Below are 27,323 nucleotides of genomic sequence, written 5' to 3'. Positions count from 1 at the left end.
GTTTAGTATTTATAAACTAATCTTAAATAAAGTGACAAAATACACATAATAAAAATACAAAAATACAAACAAACCCAAAATAATAAATGGCTAAACAGAACATTAAAAGAAGTAAATAAAAAGCAACAAGAAATACATAAACATATACTTTAAGACAAAAAAATAAACCAAATATAAACTATTACAAATGAATAAAAATGACTCAAAGTAATAAATAAGATGTCCTAAAAAAGACCAAAAAGAGACGGATAAGCAAACAGACTTTTGATCCGGATGTCAGCTGGACGAGGAAGTGAAGATCTTCATGGACAGAACTTCCTCCAAAATCCTGATTCTTTCTCCTTCCAGTTCACCAAAGACTCTTTTAGCTAATTCTCCAATGTTTATTGACTGTGATCAATACATTCAATCATTGGTTTCTCAGAGTTCTTGATAAAATAATCAAAGCTAACATCAAAATGCTCTTTCATTGATCTACAATCCTTTCCAACTGCGGTCAAATGAGCCGCCGTTCACATTTCCGTGGTCACATCAAGAAGCTCCGTGGAGTCTGGTGGAGATTTTCCAGCGTTCTCAGTCCTGCTACCGTAAGTATTGGATGAAACTCACACCAAAAATCCAGTGATGCTGATTTGACCACAGAAATGTGAACGGCGGCTCATTTGACTGCAGTCAATGTGAAGATACCATCTTCTCTTCTCCAGAACCTGAACTAGACACTAGGAACAGATGAGGGTTTAGTGCATGTGCAGCAGAGCTGTTGATGGAAAGAAGATCATTCATTCAAACAGAGTCTGTCCAAGACACTTTGATTGATTTGAAAGGAGAAATACTCAGAAATGCAAAAACTAAATGATTTCTTATTACATTTGTTCTCTTTCAGAAGAAAAATGACACAGACATGTTAAAAACTCTAAAAACAGGATTTTTATCGGATTGGGGCTTTTTATAGGCTTGGGAGGATTTTACACCGGAACCATTTTCTATCCCTAAACTTGCCCCCCCTGATATTCTGTTTGCACCCCCAATAGGGGCTGGCTAGATCCGGCCCTGGATGCACATACCATATATCTGCCTTTAGTAGCCTGGCCATCACTACACTGGTTCACAACACAAACACACTTCATGTCTGCATGACTGTGCCTGACGGGGGGGTCTTAAAGGAGCCTAAAGTAACGAACACTTATTTGAGCTGGAATTTTCTTAAGCTGAAAGCTGTGTAGAAGGAGCTGAGGAGGAACATCAGACAAGGAAAAGCATGCTACAGGAGGAAGATGGAGGACCTGCTGCAGCAGAACATGTGGAGTGTGGAGGGGACTCAGAACCATCACTGGATACCAGGAACCCAGCACTCCAGCTGAGGGGGACCAGACGTGGGTGAACGGCGAATCTGTTCTTCAATAGATTTGAGCAGATTCCCACCCCCACCCTGTCTGCACTGCTGCAATCAACAACTCCTACCCCCAGTGTGAGCCATTCCACCACCAGCTCTGACTCATTGACTGTAAAAATATTGGACTTCTTGAGCAATGAGGTCCCCCATTGGAAATGCATTACCTCCTCTCCTCGTGAAAGTAGGCCGCCGCTTTCACCATCACTTCCTGAAACGGCTATCACCATATTGCAACCCATCTTCAGCGATTGGTCTGAGTCTCTGTGAGTCATGAATCTATAGGAAGTACTGTCGCCAATCTGAAGTGAGTTTATTGTGAGTGTCCACCTCTTTCCACGTCTCTACCACGAGACAGCGGATGTAAACAGCTTTTCTACTTTAATAACACCGGAGAATTGTACAAGTCATTGTTGAAGCCTTTGAGGGAGAACCATTCCAACATTTGATTCTGTCAGCGGTCCTTTGGGATTTACTTACATTTATTCCTTTTAGTCCAGCTAAAAGGAGTATTTGGGTGACGCTGCTGCAGATGTAAGTCAATGGGATTTTGGCCTTTTTGCAACCCAGTGGTACTTCCTATATGGAACTGGAGGGAGGGTGGCTTGCTCAGTCCAGTTATTATTATATACAGTCTATGTCCTTGATGAGGAACGACGCCCATCCCCTTTACAACATGGTGCTGGCTCTAAGCAGCTCTTTCAGCCACAGACTGATCCACCCCAGGTGTCTGAAAGAGCGGCATCGCAGGTCGTTCCTACCTGCTGCAGTGAGACTGTACAACCGGAGCTGCTCCTAGTGATCCGTTTGCTTTGATGTTGATGCCATGAGTCACTTTATTTTTGTCACTTTATTTTATAGTCAATCCAAGTCACTTTAAAAATAATTTAAATTTCTGTAACATTAATCATATCCACAGTGCAACTGCTTCCTCTTTTCATTTTTCTTTTTTGTATTTTTTATCTCCGCACTATAAGTTTGTTCTCTTTGTAAATATGTGAATTGCCTAATTTTTCTATCTGTAATGCTGCCGTAACCCTGAAATTTCCCCACCGTGGGACGAATAAAGGACGATCTTATCTTATTTATTGAAGACAAGACACCACTGGAAGATATACGGTATTCTGGATCTAAAATGAAAGTTTTTTTGGTGATCATCATTAGCTCTGTGGAGAAATTGAGTGTTGTGTTTGACTGGGGGCGGAGCTGTCAGAGCAGACTCTTCCTGGAGGGGGCGGTTCTCACTCTTTGACATCACCACGTTTCCATCCGCTCGTTTTCGCGGGTATGGGAGGGGCTGCTGCAGACAGTGCAGGTTTTTAGAGGATTACTCTTAAATGCATGAACGGATCAACATACCGTTTTGGGGTTCATTATAGTGAGGAGAGAGAGAACAGTATAATGCACTTAAAAGTTTAAAAAGTAGAATTATCATGGTATGGTCTCTAAATCTTTAGTCATCTCTTGTTTTCTGTGGCATCTTATCCATCTGAATGCACATTCTTCTTTTTTGCTTCAGTCTGTTTAGACTGAAGGAAACGTTTTTGATTTGTTGTTATGTATTCGCCCTTTAAGGAGGTATTGCAGACACCGTCTCCAAATGGGTGTTCAGGCAAAACATGGCTCCCGGACGACTGAATGAAATGATCCTCCAAAAGGAAGAGTTGAAGGAGAAAGAGGAGGTAGGAGAAAAAGAACAAGGGAAGAAGGAAAAGGAACCAGAGGAAAAGATAGCAGGTGAGGCAAAATGTATTTTATAAGCGTTTCTGATTTGATATCTAAACAAATGTTACTTGATGTCATTTGTAAGTTCTGGAAGATATTGTTGGACTCAAATAAGAAGAAAATCAAACTTTTTGATCTGCAAAGATGTGTGGTTGTTATCCTTAGTCAGAAACAGTTAACGTTCCAACCATTGTTCCACGTCTGTCATCACGTTGTTGTGTTTTTCTCTTTAGTAACTAAAGGATTTCTTCTTAAATCTGTAAGGCTAAACACTAGCTGTGTTTACATGGACACAAGTAAAGGGAATAAACTCGTGATCAGAATAAAAATGTGTCATGTAAACATGCCATTCAGAATATTCTAACCCGATCAGACTCATCTGGATCCAAATTTCCTTCCGATTGAGATAGGTGGGTTATACTAATTGTTGATCGAGGTTCATGTAAATGATCCATTCTGATCGTGTGTCATTACTGCTCTGGATTTTACCTCATCCATAGAGTGTATGGCGCTCCAGAGACGTCTTCGGAGCGTGAACAGAACCGATCAGCTGCTCTCCACGAGAGAACCGTTTCTCTGAGCAGGGCAGCTGGATTCATAGCCTTCATTTCTGTGAGAAAGGGGGGTGGGGGGTGCTTTGTTATGGTGTGAGCTTCGGACCGCGGCCCATCCAGCTGCTCTGCGTGAGAAACCTGCCAGACTCAGGAAAACCGTATCTATCGGAGAGCTGTGTCCCTGAGCGGCTTCAGGGCGGTATAATCCGGTGGAGCCAGCTTTTGAATGTGAGAATGCCGCTCTGCAGTCCGCACAGCCCTGAGAAACCGTGCAAAAAATGATGTGGATTCATGTTTGTGATCACATCCAGACTGAATAAAGACTGATGTTATTCCAACATATTTACATGCAGCTAAGATGGAGATTGCTGCTTTGCTGCATGGATTTAGAAAATTATGAGCAAACAGTCACTTTATAAATATTATTATTAATAATGAAAGCTGTTCAGGGAATCATCTCGCTCTACACAGCATCTTTGTTTATAACTGAACTCACTATTTTTTCTTTTACAACTATTTCCGGCGTTTTAGACAGTTCTGCACATGCCAGAATGATTTATTCCAATCAAATGTTTGTTATAATCGGATCAAGCTTTTTAGGCTCATGTGCACATTTCTGTTCTAATCTGATCTTTGATCCGATCAAGAACATTTTGCTCATGTAAACGCACTTCCTGATGTGTGTCTTGTTTCCTAGATCTCCTGCTGTCAGTGTGTCAGCGGTTCCCACACTCCCTGTCCCCTGCTCTCCTCTTTGCTCACTGCTGCTGGGAGTATGTGGTTCAGTGGAACAAAGACCCAGAGGTGCATACTCAAACTCCTCACACCTGAGCTCAGAAGAATTCTCAGAACTCTTGCTTAAATGTGACCCAAAACTCACTCACGGGTTTTCCTCCTGCATAAATATGCTTGTCTTCTTAGGAAGCGAGATACCTGTCCTGGGCTGTGGAGCATTTGAAACTGGTCTCCAGTCCTCATATTCAGCTTGGTCAGTAGTGACTCTTGATCTGTTTTTAATGGAAACAAACAGAGGTTTGTTCCCGACATGCCGAGGCCTCTCAAATGGAGGAGAAGAACAGAAAAGACCTTCTCTAGGTGGAGGTTGGTGGTTGCTAAAGTGTTGGAAATCTTTGCAGGTATTTCCACCATGATGTGGAGTACATTTATTGTCAAGCGTTTCTCAGCAGCTGCCTTTCTCATGGAAAAGGTAACTTTACAGGTTAGAATATGTCATGAAGAGCTTTACCAGGAAACTTATCAGAATCTCATTTTTTCAGGTTGGGAAAGCACCCAAAGATCGCTTATGTCGACGGGTGAGTTAAACTCTGCTGGTGAAGCTGAATCCAGATGATCTGAGTGATGAGAGAACATGCTGGTGTGTGCAGGATGTCGGGATGGGAGACAAAGCCATGACCTTTTTCTTGAGCTGCTGTGTCCAGCTGCTGCAGATCCTCATGGAGGTGACTGGATTATTGGTTTCTCAGAGTCCTTTGTCTTTTTTACATTTCTGCGTAAGTAAAGAGAGAGCAGAAGAAAGCATGGAGCAGTGGCTGAAACACAGGGGAAGCATTTTGAAGCTTTGCATTGGAAGTGCATGAGGAAGTTTCTTGGTGTTCATCCCCTCCTCTGCTTGAACATGAACATTTACATCTGTTAATCTGATAGCATGTGTCCCTAACAATATGAAGACGGTGCTGTCTGCAGGCAGATTCTGCCGTGCAGGAGCTTTCTGCTCCACTGCTGTCTGTGGAGGAAGTGTGGACTGGAGCCAGTGGACCTGCATCCATAGCTGAACTGGCCCTGGAGCAAAGAGGAGTCCACTATCCACTGGTCCAGCATCATTGTCTGTTAGCTTCACTGCTACATGCTGCAATGACCTTCAGTGTCAAGGTTAAACCGCTCAGCCTGTTTGACAGCAAAGTGAGGAGCAAGTCTCAGTCAGAAGTGTGGCGTCAGCATGAAAACTGCTCGACTGTAGCAGTGTTTTTGTTCTGCAGGGTAAAAACGCTTTCTTCAGAGAGCTGACGACCATCCAGCTCATGCCCAGTGGAGACATGGACCCCAGTGTGGTCTCACTGCGTCAGGAGGTGAGAGGAATTCAGAGAGAGAAAGAGATCCAATGTTCCTTCTCTCCTCATCACTCCTCCCATGTGTCTCAGTTCCTCTTTCGGGTGCTGACCGGCTGGGTCCAGGCCATAGACGACACGTCCACCTCGGCCTCTTCCAGCTCTACGACCCTTCCTTCCTCTGGACCCAAAGCTGACTGGTGGCCCTCTCTATGTCTTGAACTTGGGAGCCTTCTACAGGTCAACCCAGACATCCTGCGACGACACCTTGTTTGTGAACTCTACAACCAAGGCCTGGACCTGCGTGCTGAAGAGGTGAGACCGGACCAGCTGCAGTCAGAAATGTTCTGATATCCATCATGTATGCATGTTTGGGTGCTTGTATTTGTGTTTCTGCCTCTAGCTGACATTAGAGGTGGAGGATAAAGATGTGTTGGGCTCCCAGCTGTTGGTTCTGACAGGTCAGAGACTCAGTTATTCTCTGCTGCATAGCCAGAGCCAGACTCATGCTGCCATGGAGCTGCTGGCCCGCCTGCCCCCCACCCTCTGCACATGGCTGAAGGCAATGGTAAGAGACCCGACCCCACCCTGAATTGTTCTTATCTTAAAAGAGAAATATTCTGAGGGACATTTCTCCTAAACATATCTGAACAGAAGTTTAGTATCCCAGAGGCAAATTGCGTCTTTGGAGAGGAAATATTCTGTTTATTGTGATTAACTTCAGACTAACTAAGCTAAGTGATCAGTGTGTCTCTGAGATGATCCAGCAGGAAGAATGAGGGACTGTGAACCCCAGACGTAACCAGTCAGTGAGCTCAACAGAAGCAGTCACTACCAATGAAGAAAAGACATTTAGTGATGGAACCAATCATTGACTTAATTTATATCTCTTCAATCCAACCAGACCAATATGTCTGAGGTACGGTGCTGAGATGAATGGTTACTGCCCTGCTGAGTGAGCACCAATCTAAAGAAGACTCTTGCTAGTTTGCTGCTTGATAAGAGATTTTCAGAGATGATCAACAAATGTGCTGGTTGATCCAGCAGACATGACCTCGTAGTTTGACCTTGGATTGACTATCATTCCTGTCCTGCAGGACCCCAGTGAGCTGCGCTGCCCCCTAGTGCCTCTGTCCCAGACCAGCCGTTTGGTGAGCCGCCTGATTGAGATCCTGCCAGAAAACCATGCCCAGTACTCTCTGGCCTTGCACCTCCTGGAGGCTGTGGACGTCCTCACCACGGAGGAGGACTGAAGCAGCAGGAAGAGGCTGTCCTGGTGTCTTGATGGAGGTTATACAGTCATCCTCATCATGTCTCTGTCATAGAAGCTGCTTTTATAAGGTTTTACGTCATCAAATTGTTGTGCATGAATCATAAGCTGGATTGATTCTGTGGGTTAAAAAGAACATTGTCAGGTTCTGTTTTGAAGGTAATAAGACTTTCTGTCCTTCAAAAATCCTCTTTTGTGCCACATGAGTTTTGTTTCTCAGCTCTCTATTAGTCAACAGATGTAAATAAAAAAGAGCCTTATTTTTACTTTGCCTGTCCTTCTATGCCCAACTGCTTTCACTGGCTTTACTAAGAAATAAAGAGGCTATGATAAACTGTGTGGTGGTCTCAACCCCATTTACTTACAATGTGTTTATAGAATCTGCTTTACAAAGATAGAATTCATCCCCATCTTCTCCAGTAGACGCATTCATGAACTTCTTTGTCGCTGAACAGAAAAAAACTAAGTACAGCAGAGAAACTGAAATCCCCAACAATACAGGGCTGCAGCCGCTTTGGATTCCACACGTGGAGATCTTGGTTTGATAGTTTATTCTTCTACTGATGAAAAGTTCAAACAGGAAATGTTACCCTCAATGCTGCCATAACTCGTCTTCATGGCATCCCGTTGTCTTTGTAAGAAAAACTAAATCAAAGCTTCTTGCTCCTGTTTGACCTAAGCAGACACAGGAAAGGAGGACCTCTGCACTGTCTCCGCTCCTCTTCCTCTGGCATTCTTGCAGGTCCAACCGTCCTCTCTAGAATCTGGAAGGGTGTTGTGGTGCTGGGCCTTTCAGTGAGTCTGAGAGACAACAGATTGGCAGCGAGTGCACAAGCAGTCTGCCGATTCAGAAATGTAGCGACGACAGCGCGGGCATCTGATACCAGTAGAGGGCGCCACTGCGATGCTGAAGGGACTCTGTTCACGGATAAAACCACCTAAGAAACCAAACAAATGGATTCATGTGTTAAACTTAGATATTTATGCAAATTGTTTACTGATCATTTCTTTACACCAGGTAACAGATCTGCAGCCTTTAACATCAGAGCTCCACTGTTTATGTTCTTTGATTTACTGGAACTTTTCAACCATTAACATAATTGAAAAGTTACAGTACATTAAAGATTTAGTGTTTAAGCGTCACTGACGACGCCTCAGGTGTTAAAGAGTTCATGCTAAGAGTCATTTGATCCAGAGAGCAGCACAGTTCCTTTATTTATGGTTTTGTGGCTGTGCTGGATACGCTGTATCAAAAAGGATCCTGCAGCTGCAGCAAATCTACTTCTTTCATCATTTCTCCTTTTGCAATCAAATGTAAACACGACAGCACTGCTGTAGAATACAATTTTTAAAATAGATATGGCCTACATGTAAATGCAGTTCTTGACTTTTAAACCTTTACAACAACTAGAGCAGGGGTCTACAGCCTGCGGCTCCAGATCCACACGTGGCTCCTTGGTCAAACAGAATAAGTCATGGAGACTGCTGACCCAGACATGTCGACTGTCAGAGTCAGCAGCTCCTGCTAACCAAAACTACCGAAAGAAAACAAATAAACAAAGCCTGAAAACTAAGACTACCAAGGTCCAACCCCAAACTAAAATAACAAAACCCAGCAGAGTAAGACTGCCGAGGACAAAAAAGAATAAAAAAATAAATAAAAGAAAAGTAAAATAGCAAATCTTTAAAGTGAGAATTACTATATTTGCATTTATTTAATTCAGATTAGTGAAATGTATAAATTAATGTCTGAGGTTCACATAGATGATAAACTATGTAGGTTTTTACATCCTGTTGACCTGAAGACGTCTTGTTTGTTCAACTCTACCTCCAGAATGAACTGATTTTATATGGAAAACTTTGGTAAAAAGTTTGATCTTTTGAGTTAAAAGCACATATCTTATGCTGCACAGCATTTGTTATAAAATATCCCATTCTGAGAGATGCTAGGTTTTTTTCATATTTTTACTTTTGTTTTTGCCAGAAAAATAGACATAATTTATATATTTTAATAGAAAACAGAAGGTCATGAAAGCAAATCCAAATTTCTTAAAAGGCTAAAGTAAGACTTTGAAACTCCTAGGTTCTGATCAGAAGAAAACGGGCCCAAACGGCTCTTTTACTGTTAAAGGTTGCTGACCCCTGAACTATCCACTGTTCTGCAGCAAAAGATCAGAATACGTGCTTTAGGCTTATTCTAATAATAAACCCCTTTGAGTAAAAAAAAAAAAAAAAGCGAATTAATGTATTGACAGTTATCTGGCGTGTAAAAAATCTCAACATAAACGACAAACTCAAAATTATTACTGTTGATGTCAAATTGTTCGTATTTTCTTTTAAACCCAAAGAGCCACATGTGCTCTGGAGCTTCAGGTTGCAAAGCATCAGACCAACGGTGGATATTACATGTCTGTGGGTCTATCACTGGTCCAGCTGTTTCCTCACCTTCCAGGTTGATCAGGAAGCTGCCGTGTTTCACCTGAGCCTGTGGGTTCAGGTCCCGTGGCAGCTCCGTGGCGAGGCTGACCCGAGCTGCCATCATCAGCTCCACCAGCTGGGAGGAGGTGGAGGTGGGCTCCTCCTGGAGAGACTGAAACAGATGCTAGTCAGTTTGTCCAGATTTTGATTTAGAAAGTCCAGATCTAAGAATATTTAGGGCGGCATATTTCATCATGTATTAAATTAAGTTTCTTAAAATGCAGAAAAATAATTCAAAGGTTTGTACAAGGCCCCTCACACCCACAAGCTAACATTAGAGTTGTGTTTTTGAATGGCATCGTGTGAAGCTGCAGACAGTCATCATTGTATTTGTTGATAAGTACTCCAGTTTAAGATCCTTCATGACACACTCAACTTTTGTAACCCTTTGTTCACTCAAAGGACAACATTTATCTTATTAATCTGACACTGTAATGAGGAACGAGACCATTAACATCTATAACAATTTTTTATATTAAAAATGTTCCCATTAATGTTTTAATTTTGATTATGAAGTTTTTAACCAAAATCCCTCACCCTAAATGTCTTAAAAAGCCATTTTTCATGTTGATCTGAAGCCTCTGTTTCCAAAATCTCCTCTGAGGGGGCGTGGCTTTTGGAGCTCCGCCCCTGATCCCCCTTTGTCTGATTATGATAGCTCTGTGTCTCTCTAGCGTAAATCTTCACCACTGCTCCATAAAAACCTCCATCAATCTGGGTAATGTCCAGCCGTATGGTTCTGATCCGGATGTCAGCTGGACGAGGAAGTGAAGATCTTCATGGACAGAACTTCCTCCAAAATCCTGATTCTTTCTCCTTCCAGTTCACCAAAGACTCTTTTAGCTAATTCTCCAATGTTTATTGACTGTGATCAATACATTCAATCATTGGTTTCTCAGAGTTCTTGATAAAATAATCAAAGCTAACATCAAAATGCTCTTTCATTGATTTACAATCCTTTCCAACTGCGGTCAAATGAGCCGCCGTTCACATTTCCGTGGTCACATCAAGAAGCTCCGTGGAGTCTGGTGGAGATTTTCCAGCGTTCTCAGTCCTGCTACCGTAAGTATTGGATGAAACTCACACCAAAAATCCAGTGATGCTGATTTGACCACAGAAATGTGAACGGCGGCTCATTTGACTGCAGTCAATGTGAAGATACCATCTTCTCTTCTCCAGAACCTGAACTAGACACTAGGAACAGATGAGGGTTTAGTGCATGTGCAGCAGAGCTGTTGATGGAAAGAAGATCATTCATTCAAAAAGTGTGTTTGACTGAGTTTTAAAAGGAGAAATACTGTAAAAACAATTTGTTACACGGACATGTTAAAAATTCTAAAAACAAGATTTTCATTGGAGGGGGGGATTTAAAGTTGTGTCTTAGGGGAGGTGCAGGTGTGTCTTGCAGGTACTTTGAGTCTCATGTGACCACCTTATGAAATTGAACATACCATTGCAGTGCGTGCAGCAAGTGTATCTGAGGTGTCTGAAAGGATAAGTTCCACACAGTTCTGGCTGACTGCGCACAGATGCACAGGGTGTGCACGTGATATGCACGTGTCTGGAGGATGTCCACATAAAACCATACTGGGTCTCATTTCCTCCCTTCAGAGGACACATAGAATGTCGTCCAGATCCAGCTTACCTCCATGAGTTCAAACAGGAGTCCAGGCTGGATGGCAATAGTGAGGTCGTACTGGGCAGCATTTTTGCCAGGAATGGAAGACAGAAAGGAGTCCCTGATGGCACATGCACCTTCCACAGCCTCCTCCAGTCCTGGACGCTGCCACACAGAGCTGCTTTTGATCCAACCACTTCTGAACAAAGTCTCTCCTTCTGCAAAGGAAGCATCCTCCTAACAAACTAATCCACAAGTGTGTGCACAAAAGCTGAGCCTTTGAGATGACTAATGTGTTCACATACTAATATGTAGAGCTGTAGGCAGACAGAGGGGAGAGGATACTGCTGTGACACCTACTCTCATGTCCAGGAGCAAGCAGATAAACTTCTTCAGCTAAATGTGGCAGGATAGGAGCGACGGATCGGATCACACCATCAAGGATTTCCTCTAACGCAGTCTGACAGGATCTTCTGCCCGGAGAATCCTCGGGGTCACAGTACAGCCTGGCAGAGGCAGAAGATGGCCCACATTCAGCATACCTGCTGCCATCAAACGGACTGTTTACTGACTAACCTGTCCTTGATGATGCTGAAGTAGAAGTTAGAGAGGTCTCTGGTGATGAAAGCTTGGAGGAGGCGGATGACTCGACTGGCATCAAACTCACTGTAGGCGTCTGTGACCTGCACACAGGCAGCAGCTCTTCATTAGCAGCACAGGAAGCTTGAATGCAAAAGAGGAACGTGCTCTCACCTTCATACTGTACTCGCGGAGCAGGTGCAACATGTACTGATCAACATAGTGCATCTGTTTGGCGTCTACAGCTTGAGTGCGTGGGTCGAATCCCTGCAGATTACCCAGCAGGAACCGGAGCGTGTTCCTCAGCTGAAGGAGAAAGGAGCAGAGCAGCTGAGAGCACGCCAGCGGCCCCAGAGCAACCCAGAGCAGCCCAGAGCAGCCCAGAGCAGCCCAGAGCAGCCCAGAGCAGCCCAGAGCACGCCAGCGGCCCCAGAGCAGCCCAGAGCAACCCAGAGCAGCCCAGAGCAGCCCAGAGCACGCCAGCGGCCCCAGAGCAACCCAGAGCAACCCAGAGCAGCCCAGAGCAGCCCAGAGCATGCCAGCGGCCCCAGAGCAGTTGCTTTCACCTCTCAGTACCTTACTGATGCTGTCATGAGCTGCGTTCAGAACCTTTGATCCAATTTGGAGTTCGGAGAAGATGTTTGATTCAGCAACCCACCAGCGGAGCACATCTGCACCGTAAGCAGGCGCACTTTCATCCTGACAGAGACAAAAGGCAGAAGAGGAGCATCCAGCTTCTTTTCAACTTCCGTTTCCTGAAGATGTGCCATTACATCAGCAGCTGGATCTACGGCCCAATCTGAACTCTTCCTTTCTCCCTTCATTTACCCCTCCAAATGGAGAGTTATGAAAAATAGTGTCTCATATGATGTCATCAATAAATCTCGGTCCACTAGCATTAGCATGGAGCTTCCAGCGCTTGAATATACATAACAACAGCGGTTTTATGACTTTAAAAAGGTCATGCTACAACATAAAGTCATTACTTACATTTGAATGTAAACTTCTGTGTTTAGGAGATCACCAAAGTGAAGAAAAGAGCTTCTCAGCGCGACGTGGATTACTCTCGTGATGGTGGACTTTGGACCCCTCTGTTTGGAGGGTCGGATTTAAAAATATATATATACGTATATTCTGGACACTTGCACTGAAAATGCCCTTCAAATGTAGGGGAAGGGAAGCATTTGGACTGGGCCTTAGTAGCTGTTTTAAGGCTCAAATAAGTTGGATGGTGAAATTCAAAGTCTTGCCAGAGCATCATCCCTTCCTTCTCACGCTTAACTGTTAAATACATGTAAAGAAATGATAAATTCCCCTTTGTTTCTAAGCAGCCTGACTTTTTCTAACCTTCAGTCATTTGAAGCAGCAGATTTTCAAACCAGAAGATATTAAATCTTAAACTCTTCTTGGCAGATTTTTCCACCATTTTTAGCTGATGTTGAACTTTTGAAAAGTAGTGAAAGCAGAAAAGATGTTGCCTGTAAGCATGTCCTCACCTTTCCTCCATTGATGACTTCATCTGGATCCACCACATTTCCCAGGGACTTGGACATCTTCTCTCCCGTCTCACTGACTGCAAAGCCATGGACCACCAAACACCTGCACCACACGGTTTTCCATTCCAAAGAAACAAAAAAAGCTTTTACCATAGTCTATTTCAATCTAAACGTAAATGAATCTGCATCAAACTCCTGCCTGACAGCAGACGTACTTGTACGGCGCTTTGTTTCTCACAGCGACACTGGTGAGCAGTGAGGACTGAAACCAGCCCCCCAGCTGGTCCTTCCCCTCCACGCACACATCTGCCCTGGAGTCCAGCTCTGCAGGAGGGTGCAGGAGAACATGAAAGACAGAAGATATTTTACAGTCATTGGCATGGTAAAGAAACAAGCCCTGAGAAGAAGTTTAGGAGAAAGACTACGGTTAGTTTAAAAGACTCCTCAAAGCTGCATCAATCAGCTCCGCCCATCTCCAACCAGAAACATCCACCAAAAGCAGTGACAGGAAGACAAAGTGGAGTTTGGGTTAATCAGAGAGGTGATATGCATGCAAACAGGAGAGCTTCAGCTCCATGCTGCAGCCTGAGAAGGAGCCTCCTCCAGTGATGAAAACTAGAACACAGGCAGCCTGAGGGTGTTCACACCAGAGTAAAGAGCTGCAGCACGGGCCCCTGCAGCTGAATGAGGCAATAACCTGCAACAAGAGGACTGCGGAACGAGGAGGAGAGCCAGCTGAGACGCGACTCTGGCTCCTCAGGCTCCTCAGGCTCCTCCTGCACCTCCTCTGCAGATGACAGTACAACCACATTCAGACAGTGATGAGGCACAAAAAAGGTTCATTTATGAAAACAAATGGCAAAGATGGAAATCATTCTGCTTCACAGATTGAAAAATGCATGAAGTCAGCGCAGTTAAAAAGCAGAAGTATTGTCCAACATCACATCTTTTTGCTAATAAAACATAATGTATACAATATATACAAATATAACAACTGTTCAGCTAACTGAGTCTCAGGATCTGCAAAGAAGGAGAAATCAAACAACACAGAGTGGTAAAATGTTATATTATTGTGTATAAAGAAAGATCAAAAAATCTTCTAAAGGCATCAGATTATAGATGAAATATTCTTTTGATGTGTCAAAAGAAATAGTTTTAATTTCCATTGTTCACCCTTTCAAAATAACAAAAAGCAAAATATTGGTGTTTAGGGGCCCCTGCAGAGTTAGTAACTTATACTGCCTCGTATAATGACTCTTGACAGTAGAACAGTGCAGCACAACTCCAGAGTCTTTCTGGAGGATCCTGCAGTCAAGCCTGGGCTTGGACTTTCCTAACAATCATGCAGCTGATCTGTCTGAGAGTTTTCTTGATCTTCCAGAAATTTAAAGAGGTCATACCATGAAAATTTTACTTTTTTAACTTTCAATTGTATTATACTTTTAATTTATCTCTAAGAGAGATAAGAGCCACGTCTCCAGCTGCTGGACATCTGTTGATGGCAAACTACCAGCATGAAGTTTCTAAAATGATGCATTTTGAACCTTCCTGCATACCATGTACCAAATACACGAACATTCTACCAACTTCTTTATTCCACATTGAAATAAAATGAACATGGGAGAAATAATGTAGTTGGATGCTTTGACTTGCCTTCAAGAACAGCTGCCCATGAGGATCCACTGTCAAACCAGATGTCCAGCACGTCTTCACCTCGAACAAAGTCGCTCGCCACTCCAGCTTTAGTCTAAAGTCATAGATTTTAAAAGTCCTTTTTAGTGTTTTCCCTTGAATATGCTTTACACTGGAAATATGATGTGATTTTTTCAGTTTTTTTACATTCACAAGGATCCTGCACAACTCAAACAGATTCTCCAGGTACTTTATGTCATTATGGAGACCAATGACTGCTGAGACTTGGACTGGCTGACAAGCAGAAGAGAGGTGAGAGTGCAGAAGAGCTTTGAATCAGCTCTTCCTTCCAGCCTGAAAGACAGAAGATCCTGTTCCAGTTTTTTTAACTGTATAAACTGTACATCTTCCGGTTCAGTCCCAGCATCTGGACTTAAATCTTGTTCCTTGAAGCGTGGCATGCTGGGATCAAGTCCCACATGCACCTCGGGTGGGTACCCACATTCCTGCAATGAAACGGCTCATTAAGTGGACAGAGTGAAAAGCCTCTCTTCTTGATGGTAGGGTGTGGTCACACTGGAGTTTGGATCTTCGTTTTCAGAGCTGATTTGAAATGAAAATCTTTCTTTTTTCAGGTCATTTGGTTTGCCCTGCGGTTCAAAGTTTTCATTCCTCCCAGATTATGTTGGTGGTTGAGTGAAACAAAAGGTATTGATCTTGTGTGGGTTTCCTGTCGATTTGTATTTGTTGGTCGCCTTCTTCACCTCAGATGTCTGAAGCTGGTTGTCCATGATGTCCACTCTGGTGAAATTAATATTCCTGTCCACTGTATTGAAGTGCTCAGTAAAGGCATGCATCTTGGTTTTCTTCTTTGTCTAGACGTCATCCACATATCAGAGCCAGTGTGATGGTGGTAATCTCTAGGAGCATAGGGCTGGATTTTCCACTGCCCCCATGTACAAAATGGCAACAATTGGAAGACATTGGGGAGCTTGTGACACAGCTACGTTTATATCTCTAAATCTCTCTTCTGTAGCTGAGGTAAGAGATGTTCCAGCACAGGATTGTAGATATTTGATCTGGGGTGAGACTGCTTCTGCTGACCAGGGTGCCAACCTCCTCCAGTTCCATTGGTGGTGGAGATGCTGGTGGAAAGGGATGTTACATCAAAGGTTATATCTGTGTTTGGTTCCAGTTCCCTGATCTTCATGACAGACAGAGGTATCCCTGTGGTAAAGCGGTAAGTTCTCCTATCAATGACCTGTTCCATTTCCAGATTCTTCAAGCAGCCAAATCACCTGTCTCCTGTAGCTGCTGGTGGGGTCATCCTTCATTTTTATCTCTGTTGATCATTCAAGAGTAAGACTATTTTAGAAGTTTGCAGAGTTCCAGACAAGAGAGCATGTAGCTTTGTCAGCCAGAAGTATGGTGATGGCTTCATTGCTGCCGAGTCTCATGAATGCATTCCTTCCCTCCTTTAGTATACTTGGTTGTGGCAGTTTGGCATTGGACAAGGTTGCAGACTTTCAGACAAGTTGTTCAGCTTCTGCCACAGGTAAATAGTGGTTCTGAAGGCAGACTCTGTGATTACATTTATTACAGGTACAGTTTCTGGTAAAGACTGTCCAACTTCTGGTCCGAGACATTGATGGTGAAGTTGACCAGTCAAATCGTTTCATGAATCAGCTGTTCCTGAGCCTTTTGGAGGATCTTGTCTGCTCTCCTGCTCCTAACAGAGGTAGACTTACTAAAGAGACCCAGCTCGTCTAGACAAATATGAGGACAGAGAAGAAAGACACCCCAACCTGTCAGCTGAGGGACGCTTTGTTTGAACAGAAATGCATTCATTAAAACAATCTTTTCTCAGGAAGCTTAGTATGAAGCTCCTTCACCCCCAACAGTCCCTCACAGGACTGAAAAATCACCTGTCCACAGCCCTGACCTCTGAACATCTGGACGGTCAAGTCTCAAAGATGAGCCTAAGTACCACCACAAACAAATACGTCACTTTTACATTTTAGTAGTTACTTAATAAGAGTATAATCAGTGTAATACACACAGCTAACTAACTGTGTTATGAGGACAAGTCTACAAAAGTTCCAAAAAGAGACAGAAAGGTTCTAACTCAGGTGTTATGTCAACACAGAGCGTGTGCAGAATTGACAGAGTTCATATCTTCCTTCTTTTAAGTTCAAAAAGCCCCACAGGTGAACAGGTGTCTTTCCTGTCCAAACTTCTGGTCCCTCACCTTCTTCAGCACATGTGGAGGCAGCAGGGTCTCGATGGGAAGTTCCCACCAGCAGTCACTGCCCTTCTCCTTGAAAAGTTTCGCAATGTGGGACACCGTGTCTCTGTAGAGGTCAGATTCATGGTTAGCAGGCTCTGCGCAAAGCTGCTGGTGCGCTTGTGCAGAGCCGGCTCACTTGTTAACAAGAGCCTCTCCGTTCTCTTTATGATAGAAGACTGGGATGGGGACCCCCCAGCTGCGCTGTCTGGAGATGCACCAGTAGGTCCGTCGGTCCAACATGGCCAGTAGACTGCCTCTGGCTGATTCTGGCAAAACTTGAACCTTCTGCAGCGCTTCCTGCAAACACACATCCATGTTTTGCTTAATTTGCACAGCTAAGACCTCTGTGTGCAGCAGAGACAGACAGCAGCGCTGGTCACTTTCACCTTGGCCTTGTCTTTGAGTGACAGTGTGTTGATAAACCACTGCTTACTGGGCCTTATGACCACCGGCTGCTTCGTTCTCCAGTCATAAGGGTAACTGTGGACGCACTGCTGCTCCAGCACCAGAGCTCCACGCTCCTTCAGCATGGAAATCACTAAGAAGGCAACAGAGGAAACACATCAGAACAACACAACTGTTTCTCCACAATGTTTGTTTGTAGTGTTTACCTTTATCAGTGCCTTCAGTCAGCACAGACAGGCCCTGCAGCTGAGGTCCAACCAGCTCCGTAAACCTGCCATCCTCGTCCACCATGCACTCCTGAGACAGGACACAAACAAACACTGCTGTAAACAGCCCTGCATGAACACAGGTCCAACTACAACATGAGCTTCATTTAAACCTTAACACAAAACAGGAGACTACAAACTTCACTACATTAAAGCTGCTTACGTGTCCTCAAAAATGATCCGAAGCAACAAAAATATAAGGACTGATTTAAAAAACACTTGTCATTAAATAAGTGTGACGTTTTTTTAATTTACAGCGCGCTCCAAATTATCATGCGAATTATATATTTTATGATTTTCCTAAAATACAGTCAGTATTGTTTTCAAGTCACTAACCATTATATTAAATGTTACTGAACAAACCTCCTAGAGATAACCGTTTTTTTTTTTTTAATAAAACCCTTCAAATGTTCCACATTATTAAACACAACAGAGCTCCTCAACATTTATAAATCCTAAAGAACGGAAAATGAACAGTTAGAGGAGGTCATATTTACTGAAATCTAAAGCCATTTCATCACAAACATCTTCATAGGTTCACTGGTGACTCTAAATTACCCCTAGGAGTACATGTGAGTGTGTAAGGTGGCTGGGTGGCTCAGTGGGCTAGGTGAAGGGCTGGGATGCAGGAGCTTTGGGTTGTCCACTGATCCCCACCCAGATTGGGTCCTTAGACAAGACCCTTGACGCTGCAGCCTAACTGGGTCCCTGTGCCCCTCAAGTACAGGGTTGTGTCAGGAAGGGCATCCGGTGTAAAAACTCTGCCAAATCACTGATGTCAAACAGTGGGTGCTGTTACGCTGTGGCGACCCCAAAAGGGATAAGCCGAAAGTGAACTACAGTAAATGAGTGTGATTGAGGCCCTGTGACAGACTGGCGACCTGTCCAGGTGAACCCTGCCTTCACCCATCAGTAGCTGGGATAGGCTCCGGCACCCCCACGACCCCAAAAGGGAAAAAGAGGACAAAATGAATGAATGGTCAGTCAGAAACTCCACATACCTTTCAGAGGTCATTTTCACACCTTTAGGGACCCCAAAGGGCCGACCAGCCCAGACCATGACTCCTCCACCTCCTTGCTGACGTCACAGCCTTGTAGGAACATGGAGGCCATCCATCAACTTTATCTGCACCAACCTGAGTGTGTCTGAATCAGCCACAAATCTCTTCATAGTATGATAGGTAGGTAGGTCCCATTGGTGGTTCTGTTTCAGGTCCCCCTGCTGGAACTTGAACCGGGGCCTTCTTACTGTGAGGCAACCACTGCACCACCATGCAGCTAATGAAAATGTTGGTCTGCTTAATAATGTGGAACATCCTTCTTTAGTAGTTCTTCCTTTAATTGAATTCAGTAAAAGAGCCATTTGGGCTTGTTTTCTACTGATCAAAACTCAATAGGAGCCGCAAAGTCTTATTTTTAATGATATATATGAATTATGCTTCTTTTCTGGCATTTATAAAAGCAGAAAAAAAAAACTATTTTCTCAAATTGTGAAATTGTTTTTATGTTTGACAGAAGCTCGTATAAATTCATTTCAAAATAAGACATCTTGTGCCAAACCGGATCATAACAGTGCAGCTCTGGACAGCATAAGATAATTTGTGCTTTCAACTCATAAAGGATCAGACTTTTTAACAAAGTTTTGCTTTGTATTTGAAATCTGTGTATTCTGGAGAAAGCAAAGCGCATACGAGACATCATGAAAGTTAAATAAATTATATAGTTTATCTTTGAGGTTCACCTCAGTCATAAATGTATAAACTTAACTAATATAAATAAAAGGAATAATATTATTGTATCTGTCTTTAGCCAGAGAGCCACTATGGAGAGGTAAAAGAGCCACAAGTGGCTTCGGAGCCGCTGGTTGCAGACCCCTGACCTTGAAAACTAAGGATCACAGGACTGATGATCCAAAGAGCCCCCTAATACAAAATCATCCATGAGTTTCATTGAAAAACAACAAATTTGATCTTTCTGACACTTAAATACTATTTGCATAATCATTTGGAACAAGCTGTAGGCGTCTGTCAACAGGCAGGAATAGAAGGTTTAACTCAAAAGAATAGAGTTTTTTCTTCCAGCTGAGAAAAATGAGACATTAGTCCTGTCTCTGTCAGGACAGCATGAAATATTTCAGTAAAGCAACCCACCACAGGCAGTTTGAACTGTGAGGCCACGCTGTAATCATCCATGCCATGGGCGGGTGCTGTGTGGACCAATCCTGTGCCTTTTGCCATGGTCACATGATTGGCTGGCAGTAAAGGGACCAGCACCCCAGGATTCATGGGGTGTGTGTACATCCCACCTTCAAGCTGAGAACCTTCACAAAAGAAGAAGGAGCTTCAAGACACCAACAGGACATTTCCAACGACATACTTGTCAGCTGTAACTATTAGAAACATTTTCCATTAGGTGTAATATAAATATAATGATGTGATCCTGCCGTCTCTGATAGACACAGTAGTAGTAGTAATCACATGTCAGAGATTTCAGTAGAAAGGTTCTGCTGCGCTGAGACAAAATATTGTTTGTCTTCCAAAACTTTACAAATGTTCTCCTGACTGTATTTTGTGAAGAGAAATGCCCTGAAGAAGAACAGCTTTCACCTGTGAAGGTGCTGATGCTCCTCAGCTCGGTGCCCAGCAGAGCTGCCAGACTGGCAGCGCGCTCCGTGGCTATCAACAGCAGCTGAGAGTTGTCTGCCCTCTTTACCACCGAGTACCTGTTACCCAGAAACAGATTGGAGCACGGTTACTGCAGAGTTTACTGACCGACACATTTCACCTTCAAAAGTTTGACTTAGTGGGGCTCATTTGATTGGTTTGTTTGAGAATGTGTCAGCTTTGCTGGAATCAGTTAGCATGCACACCTGCACTGTAAAGAGCACGCCACATTCAAGTACAAGTACAGGGCGTCCACAGATGTTCAAGTTAACACTTTTCAAGACCCTTTAAGACCATTTAGAATCTAAATAAAAGAAAATGAACTTCATGTCTAGTTCAGCAAACATATATGCAAACTGCAAACATTAAATAGTTTAAGAACAAACTAGCATATGGCACGTCTTAAACATTACAAATCCTCACTATTATTATTGTTCAGAATTATTAATATTATCAGTAATCAGAACATTTTGCAACAGCAAACTATCCATCCATCCATCCATTTTCCTGACCGCTTTGTCCCTTTCGGGGTCGCAGGGGTGCCGGAGCCTATCCCGGCTACTGAAGGGCGAAGGCGGGGTACACCCTGGACAGGTCTCCAGTCTGTCACAGGGCCTCAATCACACACATCCACTCTCACATTCACACCTAGGGGCAATTTAGAGTCACCAGTTAACCTATGAAGCATGTTTTTGGACGGTGGGAGGAAGCCGGAGTCCCCGGTGAAAACCCACGCATGCACGGGGAGAACATGCAAACTCCACACAGAAAGGTCCCAGCCGGGAGTCGAACCGGGGCCTTCTAGCTTTGAGGCAAGAGCGCTAACCACTGCGCCACCGTGCAGCCCGTAACAGCAAACTACTCCAGGAAAAAATATTTTAAACCCTTATAAAAATTATTCTAATTGTCTTTCTCAAATCTTAATGCAATGTTTGTGTAACTTGGTAGCCTTGATAACAAACCACAAGTTTTTTTTTAACTAATGAAAACTTCTTTCACTTTCATTAACTCCACCTGGAAATGAAAGTAAGCAGTAAGCAGCAACAGGTGATCTTAACAGTCTTTAAAAGGTCATCAGGTCACCGCTCATCAACACCCTCAGCATCCAGTTCACCTCTCTGACCTGACTTCAGGTTATCCATATTTTCAAGTCACTTCTCCATGAATTTACACTCTCCCATTTTCCTGCACCAACAAACACATGCTAATTATCTAGCTGAGGTTAAAGGATTTCCCACCAGTTACCAATCAAAGCAACCTAGACATGCTTTTGTTCTAAAGTCACATCACATTTTCAAGACAAAAATGAAAGACCTTTTCATCAGAAGTTAAAACAACTACGGGTAAATGTTTTAGGCCTGATTTTAGCCAAATTCATTTAAAGATCTTTCAGACTTCAGGATCTGTAGACACCCTAACGTATGACAGTTTCAACTTTGTATGAAGCTGTCATACGGAATAACAGCTTCACACACTTCTTTAGGGAGAAAGCCTCTTTTTGAGTTCAGAGAATTGTACTTGGACTCTAGTTTACAGTGAGCTGTCAACTAGAATGAAATCTGATTTAGAGCAATGGATCGTTTTCTGAGCAGAGTCACAGAAACTACCAGGGAATTTATTTAATCTTACTCTGCATTTGGCATGTAGCACACTGCCTGGTTGGCAGGAATGGTCCAAGGCTGAGTGGTCCACACCAACAAAGAGACATTGTCCAGACCTGATGAGGAACACACCCGCTCAGAATGAGTAAACATCTCCACAATACGGATCCATCAGAAGTGTCAGTTTGTATTCTCATGAGTGAGGTGTTCCAGGTACCCTCCTCTGCAGTGACCCCTGGTGGCAGCGTTGTCAGAGCAAAAGTGGCGTAAATGGCTCGGCTCACATGTTCAGGGTTGTACTCCAACTCAGCCTCTGCCAGTGCTGTTCTGTAAGGGCAAGCAGAAGCAGGATGAAGACAAAATACGAAACACACAGAAAGAAACGTGTTAAATGCGGGACCTTGATGAAGGAGACCAAAAGATGGGTTTGTAGTCTTGATATATGAGACCCTTGAGGAGCAGCAAAATGTACAAGATTAAGAAAAGCCTGCGATTCAGAGCCCAAATTCGGCTCTGTCGACAACTTTACATGTTGGCTTTATACAGAATGAGGCACAATCGTAATTGCAGGATGAAGAGGAAGAGTGGTAATGTCATAATGTGTCCACCTTGCTGTACATCTCTTGGAAGACTTTCAGTTGAGCCGCTTCATATGTCCCATCAAATGTGTAGTAGCATTGCTCCCAGTCAGCCATCACCCCCCAGCGCTGGAAGGCAGCCTTCTGCTGAGCTATTGCCCCCTCTGCAAACTCCCGGGCTGCATGTATCAATGTAAAACATGACCGTGAGAGCCAAACCAGAAACAGATCCAGAAAGCGTCAGAGCTGACTCACCTTTCCGTCTAATCTGAAGTGGACTCAAGCCGCTGGTGCCCAGCTCCCCCAGAGCCTTCAGCTCGATGGGCAGGCCGTGGCAGTCCCAGCCAGGAACGTAGTGGACCTGCCGGCCCCGGAGCATCTCAAAGCGGTTACGGATATCTTTCAGGATCTGAAGAGAATCATGGCAGCAACCACGATCCACAGGAAGCAGGAATCATTTTTGATTTTATCACCTACTTGGTTTGTTAGTAAATGTGTTCAGTTAACAGAGAGGAGACAACAACCTTGTTAAGTGCATGGCCAACATGTGGGGCTCCATTGGCGTAGGGGGGTCCGTCGTGAAGGGAGAATGTCTTCTTGGCCTTCCTTTCTCTTTGCCATGAGTACAACTGAGCAAAACTACATTCCTGAAGAACAGAAGTCACGTCAGAGTACCAATGCCCCACACGTGCAGATCAACCACCACTTCTACTCTCGGGAATATTATTTGACACGAGTGAGGATAATTTATCATGTTGCGTTTAGAACTTTGAATTGATTTCTGTCTGATTACAATTATAAACTTGACTGTGTCCGCCAACGACTCAAAATAGATGTTTTAAAATCATTCCACAAGATGTACACACTACTCTAAAACTAACAACGAACAGACCGCTTTGGGTCTGGCTTCGGGCCCATACCTGCTGGATCTGAACTTCTCGGTCCACGAGAGCTCGTCCCACCAGCTTCATTGGAAACTCGGTGCGTGGGAGCAGTACCGAGCCCCGGTAGAGCGCCTGAGCGGAGCCTGGCTCCACAGGCTGAGCGCTGCCTCCTCCATGGCAGCGAGAGCAGCCAGAGGAGACAGCCCGCGGCAGGAGGAGGCCCCCGCCTCGGTGTGACCTCCGTCCCCATCCCGCGAACGCCTTACTACCGGCCCAAACCTGCCGCAGGATCATGGATAGAAGCGAACGGTCTTTACCGAACTAACCCGCTGAAACGAGAGCGCCACGCCGCTGTGGAGGCTGAAGAAGCTCTCACTGTGTTGTCATGTTTCGCCCTCTGGTTCCAATGACTGTTATTCTTATATACAGTCTATGTCTGGTTCCGAACAGCTAGTTTCCTCCGGAAGAAAATAAGGAAAGGACAAGTACGGAAAGCCAGTGGGGTCAGATGTGTCGTTGCTCTTCCATTGCATACGCACTCCTCACGACGTCGCTGTTTATTCCCTTTTGGTTTAGAATTAGAATTAAACTGATTTGTTGACCAGACTGTATGTTTTTTAAAGCACGGCTTTTTTTAAAAACAAAAATTTAATTGCACAATAATTCATTCATTCATTCAATCGATCATTTGTTTTCCTTGGATCAGACTTACTCAATGACTCTGCAAAAAGAACAATTCTCAGAATTTCAGTAAAAGCATGGGTTACAGACTGAGACATTCTCAATGTGAATCACACTGAGTCAACAAGTCCTTTACTGGGCCTTTTGAAGGGAGGGTTGAACACCTTCAGTTACCAACTTGTAGGTTATGATTCTTATGAAGTTGAGTTCAACAGTTTAGCCAAATCCAGTGTACCTATCTGATTTTTAAAAAAATATTGTAGTGTCCCCTTCCCGTAGAGAGACACCTTAATTTAATCTGTTTCAGAGCTCTTTATTTGCTGGTAAGCAGTAACACTTTTTAACAAAAATTCAATTCAATTATAATAGTTGATGCGATTCATAGTTGATTTTGATTCCAAACTTCCAGCAATGAGACTCAGAGATAAATACCTGGTGCTGAAGAGTGCTGGTGAATTTTTCCAGATTCTTTGTATTTCTTCAAGATAATAAATTAAATATGTGGAATGATAGTCGGTTTCTGCTGCATCGCACGTGTGTTGTCTGCTATGATGCTACTTGGTTGTTTTTTTTACATTATACTAAAATAAACCCGCTGTTCCTCAATCCAAATGGTATTTTACAAGATAATTCATCAAATTATCTATTCAAACAATTTCATGATAGTATAGGTCAATTCAAAGAACGATTTGCCTCAGATAGATTGATCTGGTTGGGTCGTATGAATTAAAATCATTAATTCCTCTTCTTGGTACCCTAACCCAATACTCTAACCCTAGCCTGGTCCGCGTCTGATATGGCATCCATAACCAATACTGATCCGTGTCTGGTAGAGACTGTCTGGTGCCAGGTAGGTTAGGGTTAGGATACCAGTTTGGTCCACGTCCCACTACCAGACTGATACCGGATTTCTGCCCAGAGGTTGGGGAGCCTTGATTTAATTCGACATAAAACGCCCGTAAATTTACATTTTTTGAAGCAGAGGGTCCTCAACTAAACATCAATATGTGACGACTTGGGAATGAGAATGTGTTGCGATATGTTACCAGTGCAAGATAAGATTGGGCCATTAACAAAAACATAAAATGATCTGGTGGGCCGGATGTAATCACCTGGCGGGCCGGATCCGGCCCCCGGGCCTTGACTTTGCCGCGATGTAGGCCGTAACCAACGCTTCTCAGATCACACCATCTCAGAGAAAAGGGAACACCCTCTAAAAGTCCTGGCTCCATCAACAACGTTCACCACCCTTTCCCTGATTCATTCAATAACAGAACTCTAAAAGTCCAAACCCGCACAACAGCTTGAATCAGAACCACAACCCTGGGCCAGCAAGTAGTTCATCATAAGGAACCCAAAAAACAAGCGTCTTTGCCGGTGCGTTCACTGAACCTAGAACCCTTAGTGAACCTCAAACACCCCCAGGTCAACCTGTCCGCTACAGAGCAATGTTATCGTCACACCGTTCCAGTTTTCGTTTGTCGGATGTTCCCTGAAGGCGGCCTGCAGCAGGTGTCTTTCATTGCTTGATGACGTCACCAGGCTTTAAAGCGCGCGCCCGCGATTCTTGCCTCATTCACATCCTTCTCTCTCTGCGGACTCGAGCGCGAAGAAAGCTGAAGATGATCCAGAAGTGCGGCGCAGTGCTGGCAGTCCTGGTCCTGACGGTCCACGTCTTACTGCTGGTTTGTCCTTTTTTTCCTCTCTTTTTCCGAAGACTCGCTTTGAGTGGTTCGTGGCATTTATTAAGCTGAAACTGCAAATGTGCGGGAAAGCTGTTCTCTGAACCTGCCTGTGTGCTCACAAACACTCCTGGCTTACATTTGAGCACCTGAGCACAAACTTATTATTATTATTTTTTTTTATTTTTATTTTTTTTTTTTTTGTCGCAGGTGGCCCAGGCTCAGGCCCTGCAGAGTAACTCCTCTACAAACTCTAGTGCAGTGTCTACCATGGGCGGCTCCAGCTGCTCCACCCTGCTGCTTCCGTTGGTTTTTGTGGCCCCTCTTCTCTATCGCTGGTTCCAGTAGCTGGAAGGATTCTTTGGCTGTTCTGGACTGTGGGCGCATGGAGAGTTGTTTGTTGCATTTATTAAAAAAAAAAAAAAAAAATCTTTGTGGAAATGGTTTGAACAGGAGCTCCACTCTTTAGACCATGTTTAGCTTCCACAGGTTGCATGGAATCTGCTCCTGTAGTAAACACTGTCTTGGTAACTTGTGGATTTGAATGGCTTGTGATGTAACATTTAAAGGAACTCTGGTTTAAAATCAAGTTTACTTCCTCTGACTTTTAAACTCTGAATAAAAGATGTTTGACATTTCAGTCTGGAGTCATTCTGTGATGTTTGACACTGCTATGAAGTCTCTGGCACTTGAAGGACCTCAACTTTAACCTGAATGAAACTTTTCCCCATAAATATTGACTAATTGCTCTGTTAGTCCTCTGGGAGTCTCACCCATCTCAACTTCTTTGTACGCTCACTGAAATTTTTATTTTTTTTATTTTTTTCCTTCCCACTGGGTGAATAATAGATTCGTTCATGTTGGACTACGGCCCTTCAATTCCCCACCAGCCCTCGTCTCACATTACACTCTATGAAACACTTCAGCCTGAACTTTTCATTTAATTTATTACTCTAAACATCCAGGGGGAACTTGTTGTACAGGTCTTAATCTCCCTCCAGGCATGGACTGTAGAGACCACTGACTTTGGAATTTTATAAATGAGGGGACTCTCTGCCCGAGAGCCTGGATCTTTCTGAAACTAGTTTCAAACCATAGACTGCATAATAACTGGACAGAGCAAGCCCTCCCTATTTCCGTGTTCATATAGGAAGTACCACTGGGTTGCAAAAAGGCCAAAGAACCATTGACTTACATTGACAAACAGTTATTTCTCAGTCATTTTATGTCAGAATAATCATTCTTCCTCTGCTGCTTTCTGATTAACTTCTTATAATCCTAATTTTTTTTAAAGATTTTTTTCCATTATCACAAGTTATTAGAGTTATAAATTAACCAGATGGCTCAATAAGCGTTTGTGGGTCTGATGTCGAACGTCTGGGGCAGGGGTCTCAAACTCAAATCAGCCGGGGGCCGCTGGAGGCGGAATCTAGTTGAGGCCGGGCCGCATCAGGATTTTCATAAGAAA

General features: G+C 43.7%; 2 protein-coding genes across 6 annotated transcripts in view; one reads left to right on the top strand and one right to left on the bottom strand.

Annotated features, from left to right (window-relative positions):
- Positions 1 to 7,344, top strand: part of rab3gap2 (RAB3 GTPase activating protein subunit 2 (non-catalytic)) — a gene marked incomplete at its 5' end in the record, with an annotated part of 37,769 nt that extends 30,425 nt beyond the window's left edge. The window contains 11 exon segments of the mRNA XM_024261217.2: positions 2,966 to 3,127; positions 4,367 to 4,473; positions 4,591 to 4,657; positions 4,806 to 4,876; positions 4,947 to 4,982; positions 5,055 to 5,129; positions 5,374 to 5,589; positions 5,667 to 5,756; positions 5,829 to 6,050; positions 6,139 to 6,303; positions 6,833 to 7,344. Of these exon segments, the coding sequence (XP_024116985.1) occupies positions 2,966 to 3,127; positions 4,367 to 4,473; positions 4,591 to 4,657; positions 4,806 to 4,876; positions 4,947 to 4,982; positions 5,055 to 5,129; positions 5,374 to 5,589; positions 5,667 to 5,756; positions 5,829 to 6,050; positions 6,139 to 6,303; positions 6,833 to 6,988 (1,367 nt within the window).
- On the bottom strand, positions 7,338 to 25,638 carry iars2 (isoleucyl-tRNA synthetase 2, mitochondrial). Of its 5 annotated transcripts, XM_024261219.2 has the most exons (25): positions 23,529 to 24,008; positions 23,133 to 23,255; positions 22,864 to 23,017; positions 22,639 to 22,787; positions 22,431 to 22,480; positions 22,248 to 22,357; positions 22,059 to 22,146; positions 20,373 to 20,488; positions 19,917 to 20,086; positions 17,707 to 17,797; positions 17,482 to 17,633; positions 17,232 to 17,392; positions 17,057 to 17,159; positions 14,830 to 14,923; positions 13,874 to 13,963; positions 13,392 to 13,500; positions 13,177 to 13,279; positions 12,257 to 12,379; positions 11,855 to 11,986; positions 11,678 to 11,784; positions 11,462 to 11,607; positions 11,129 to 11,319; positions 9,451 to 9,595; positions 7,890 to 7,943; positions 7,338 to 7,806 (listed from the first exon to the last, which is right to left on the bottom strand). In XM_024261219.2, exons 1-25 carry the CDS (start codon positions 23,784 to 23,786, stop codon positions 7,763 to 7,765), a joined length of 3,063 nt encoding a protein of 1,020 aa, XP_024116987.1. In that variant the 5' UTR covers positions 23,787 to 24,008; the 3' UTR covers positions 7,338 to 7,762. The 5 variants fall into 5 exon arrangements, with proteins under 5 accessions (XP_024116987.1, XP_024116989.1, XP_024116986.1 ...); XM_024261221.2 differs by lacking the exon at positions 23,529 to 24,008 and adding an exon at positions 25,286 to 25,638 and having other exon boundaries at positions 7,338 to 7,943; XM_024261218.2 differs by having other exon boundaries at positions 7,338 to 7,943; positions 23,529 to 24,007.
- Between the last annotated feature and the right edge of the window lie 1,685 nt (positions 25,639 to 27,323).

The sequence above is a fragment of the Oryzias melastigma genome, unplaced genomic scaffold (genome assembly GCF_002922805.2).
Source record: "Oryzias melastigma strain HK-1 unplaced genomic scaffold, ASM292280v2 sc00184, whole genome shotgun sequence".
NCBI lineage: Eukaryota > Metazoa > Chordata > Actinopteri > Beloniformes > Adrianichthyidae > Oryzias > Oryzias melastigma.
Note: the sequence above shows the minus strand (reverse complement) of the source record. Positions and strands in the feature narration are given on the sequence as shown.

What these genes read in the sequence shown, in the direction of transcription:
- iars2 (XM_024261218.2), bottom strand. Translation starts at nt 23,786, where the DNA reads ATGATCCTGCGGCAGGTTTGGGCCGGTAGTAAGGCGTTCGCGGGATGG. An exon ending in TTTTGGTCTCCTTCATCAAG is followed by an intron (nt 22,358 to 22,430) that starts GTCCCGCATTTA and finishes TTGCCCTTACAG; the next exon opens with AACAGCACTGGCAGAGGCTG. An exon ending in GCTTGCTCCTGGACATGAGA is followed by an intron (nt 11,320 to 11,461) that starts GTAGGTGTCACA and finishes CTTCCTTTGCAG; the next exon opens with AAGGAGAGACTTTGTTCAGA.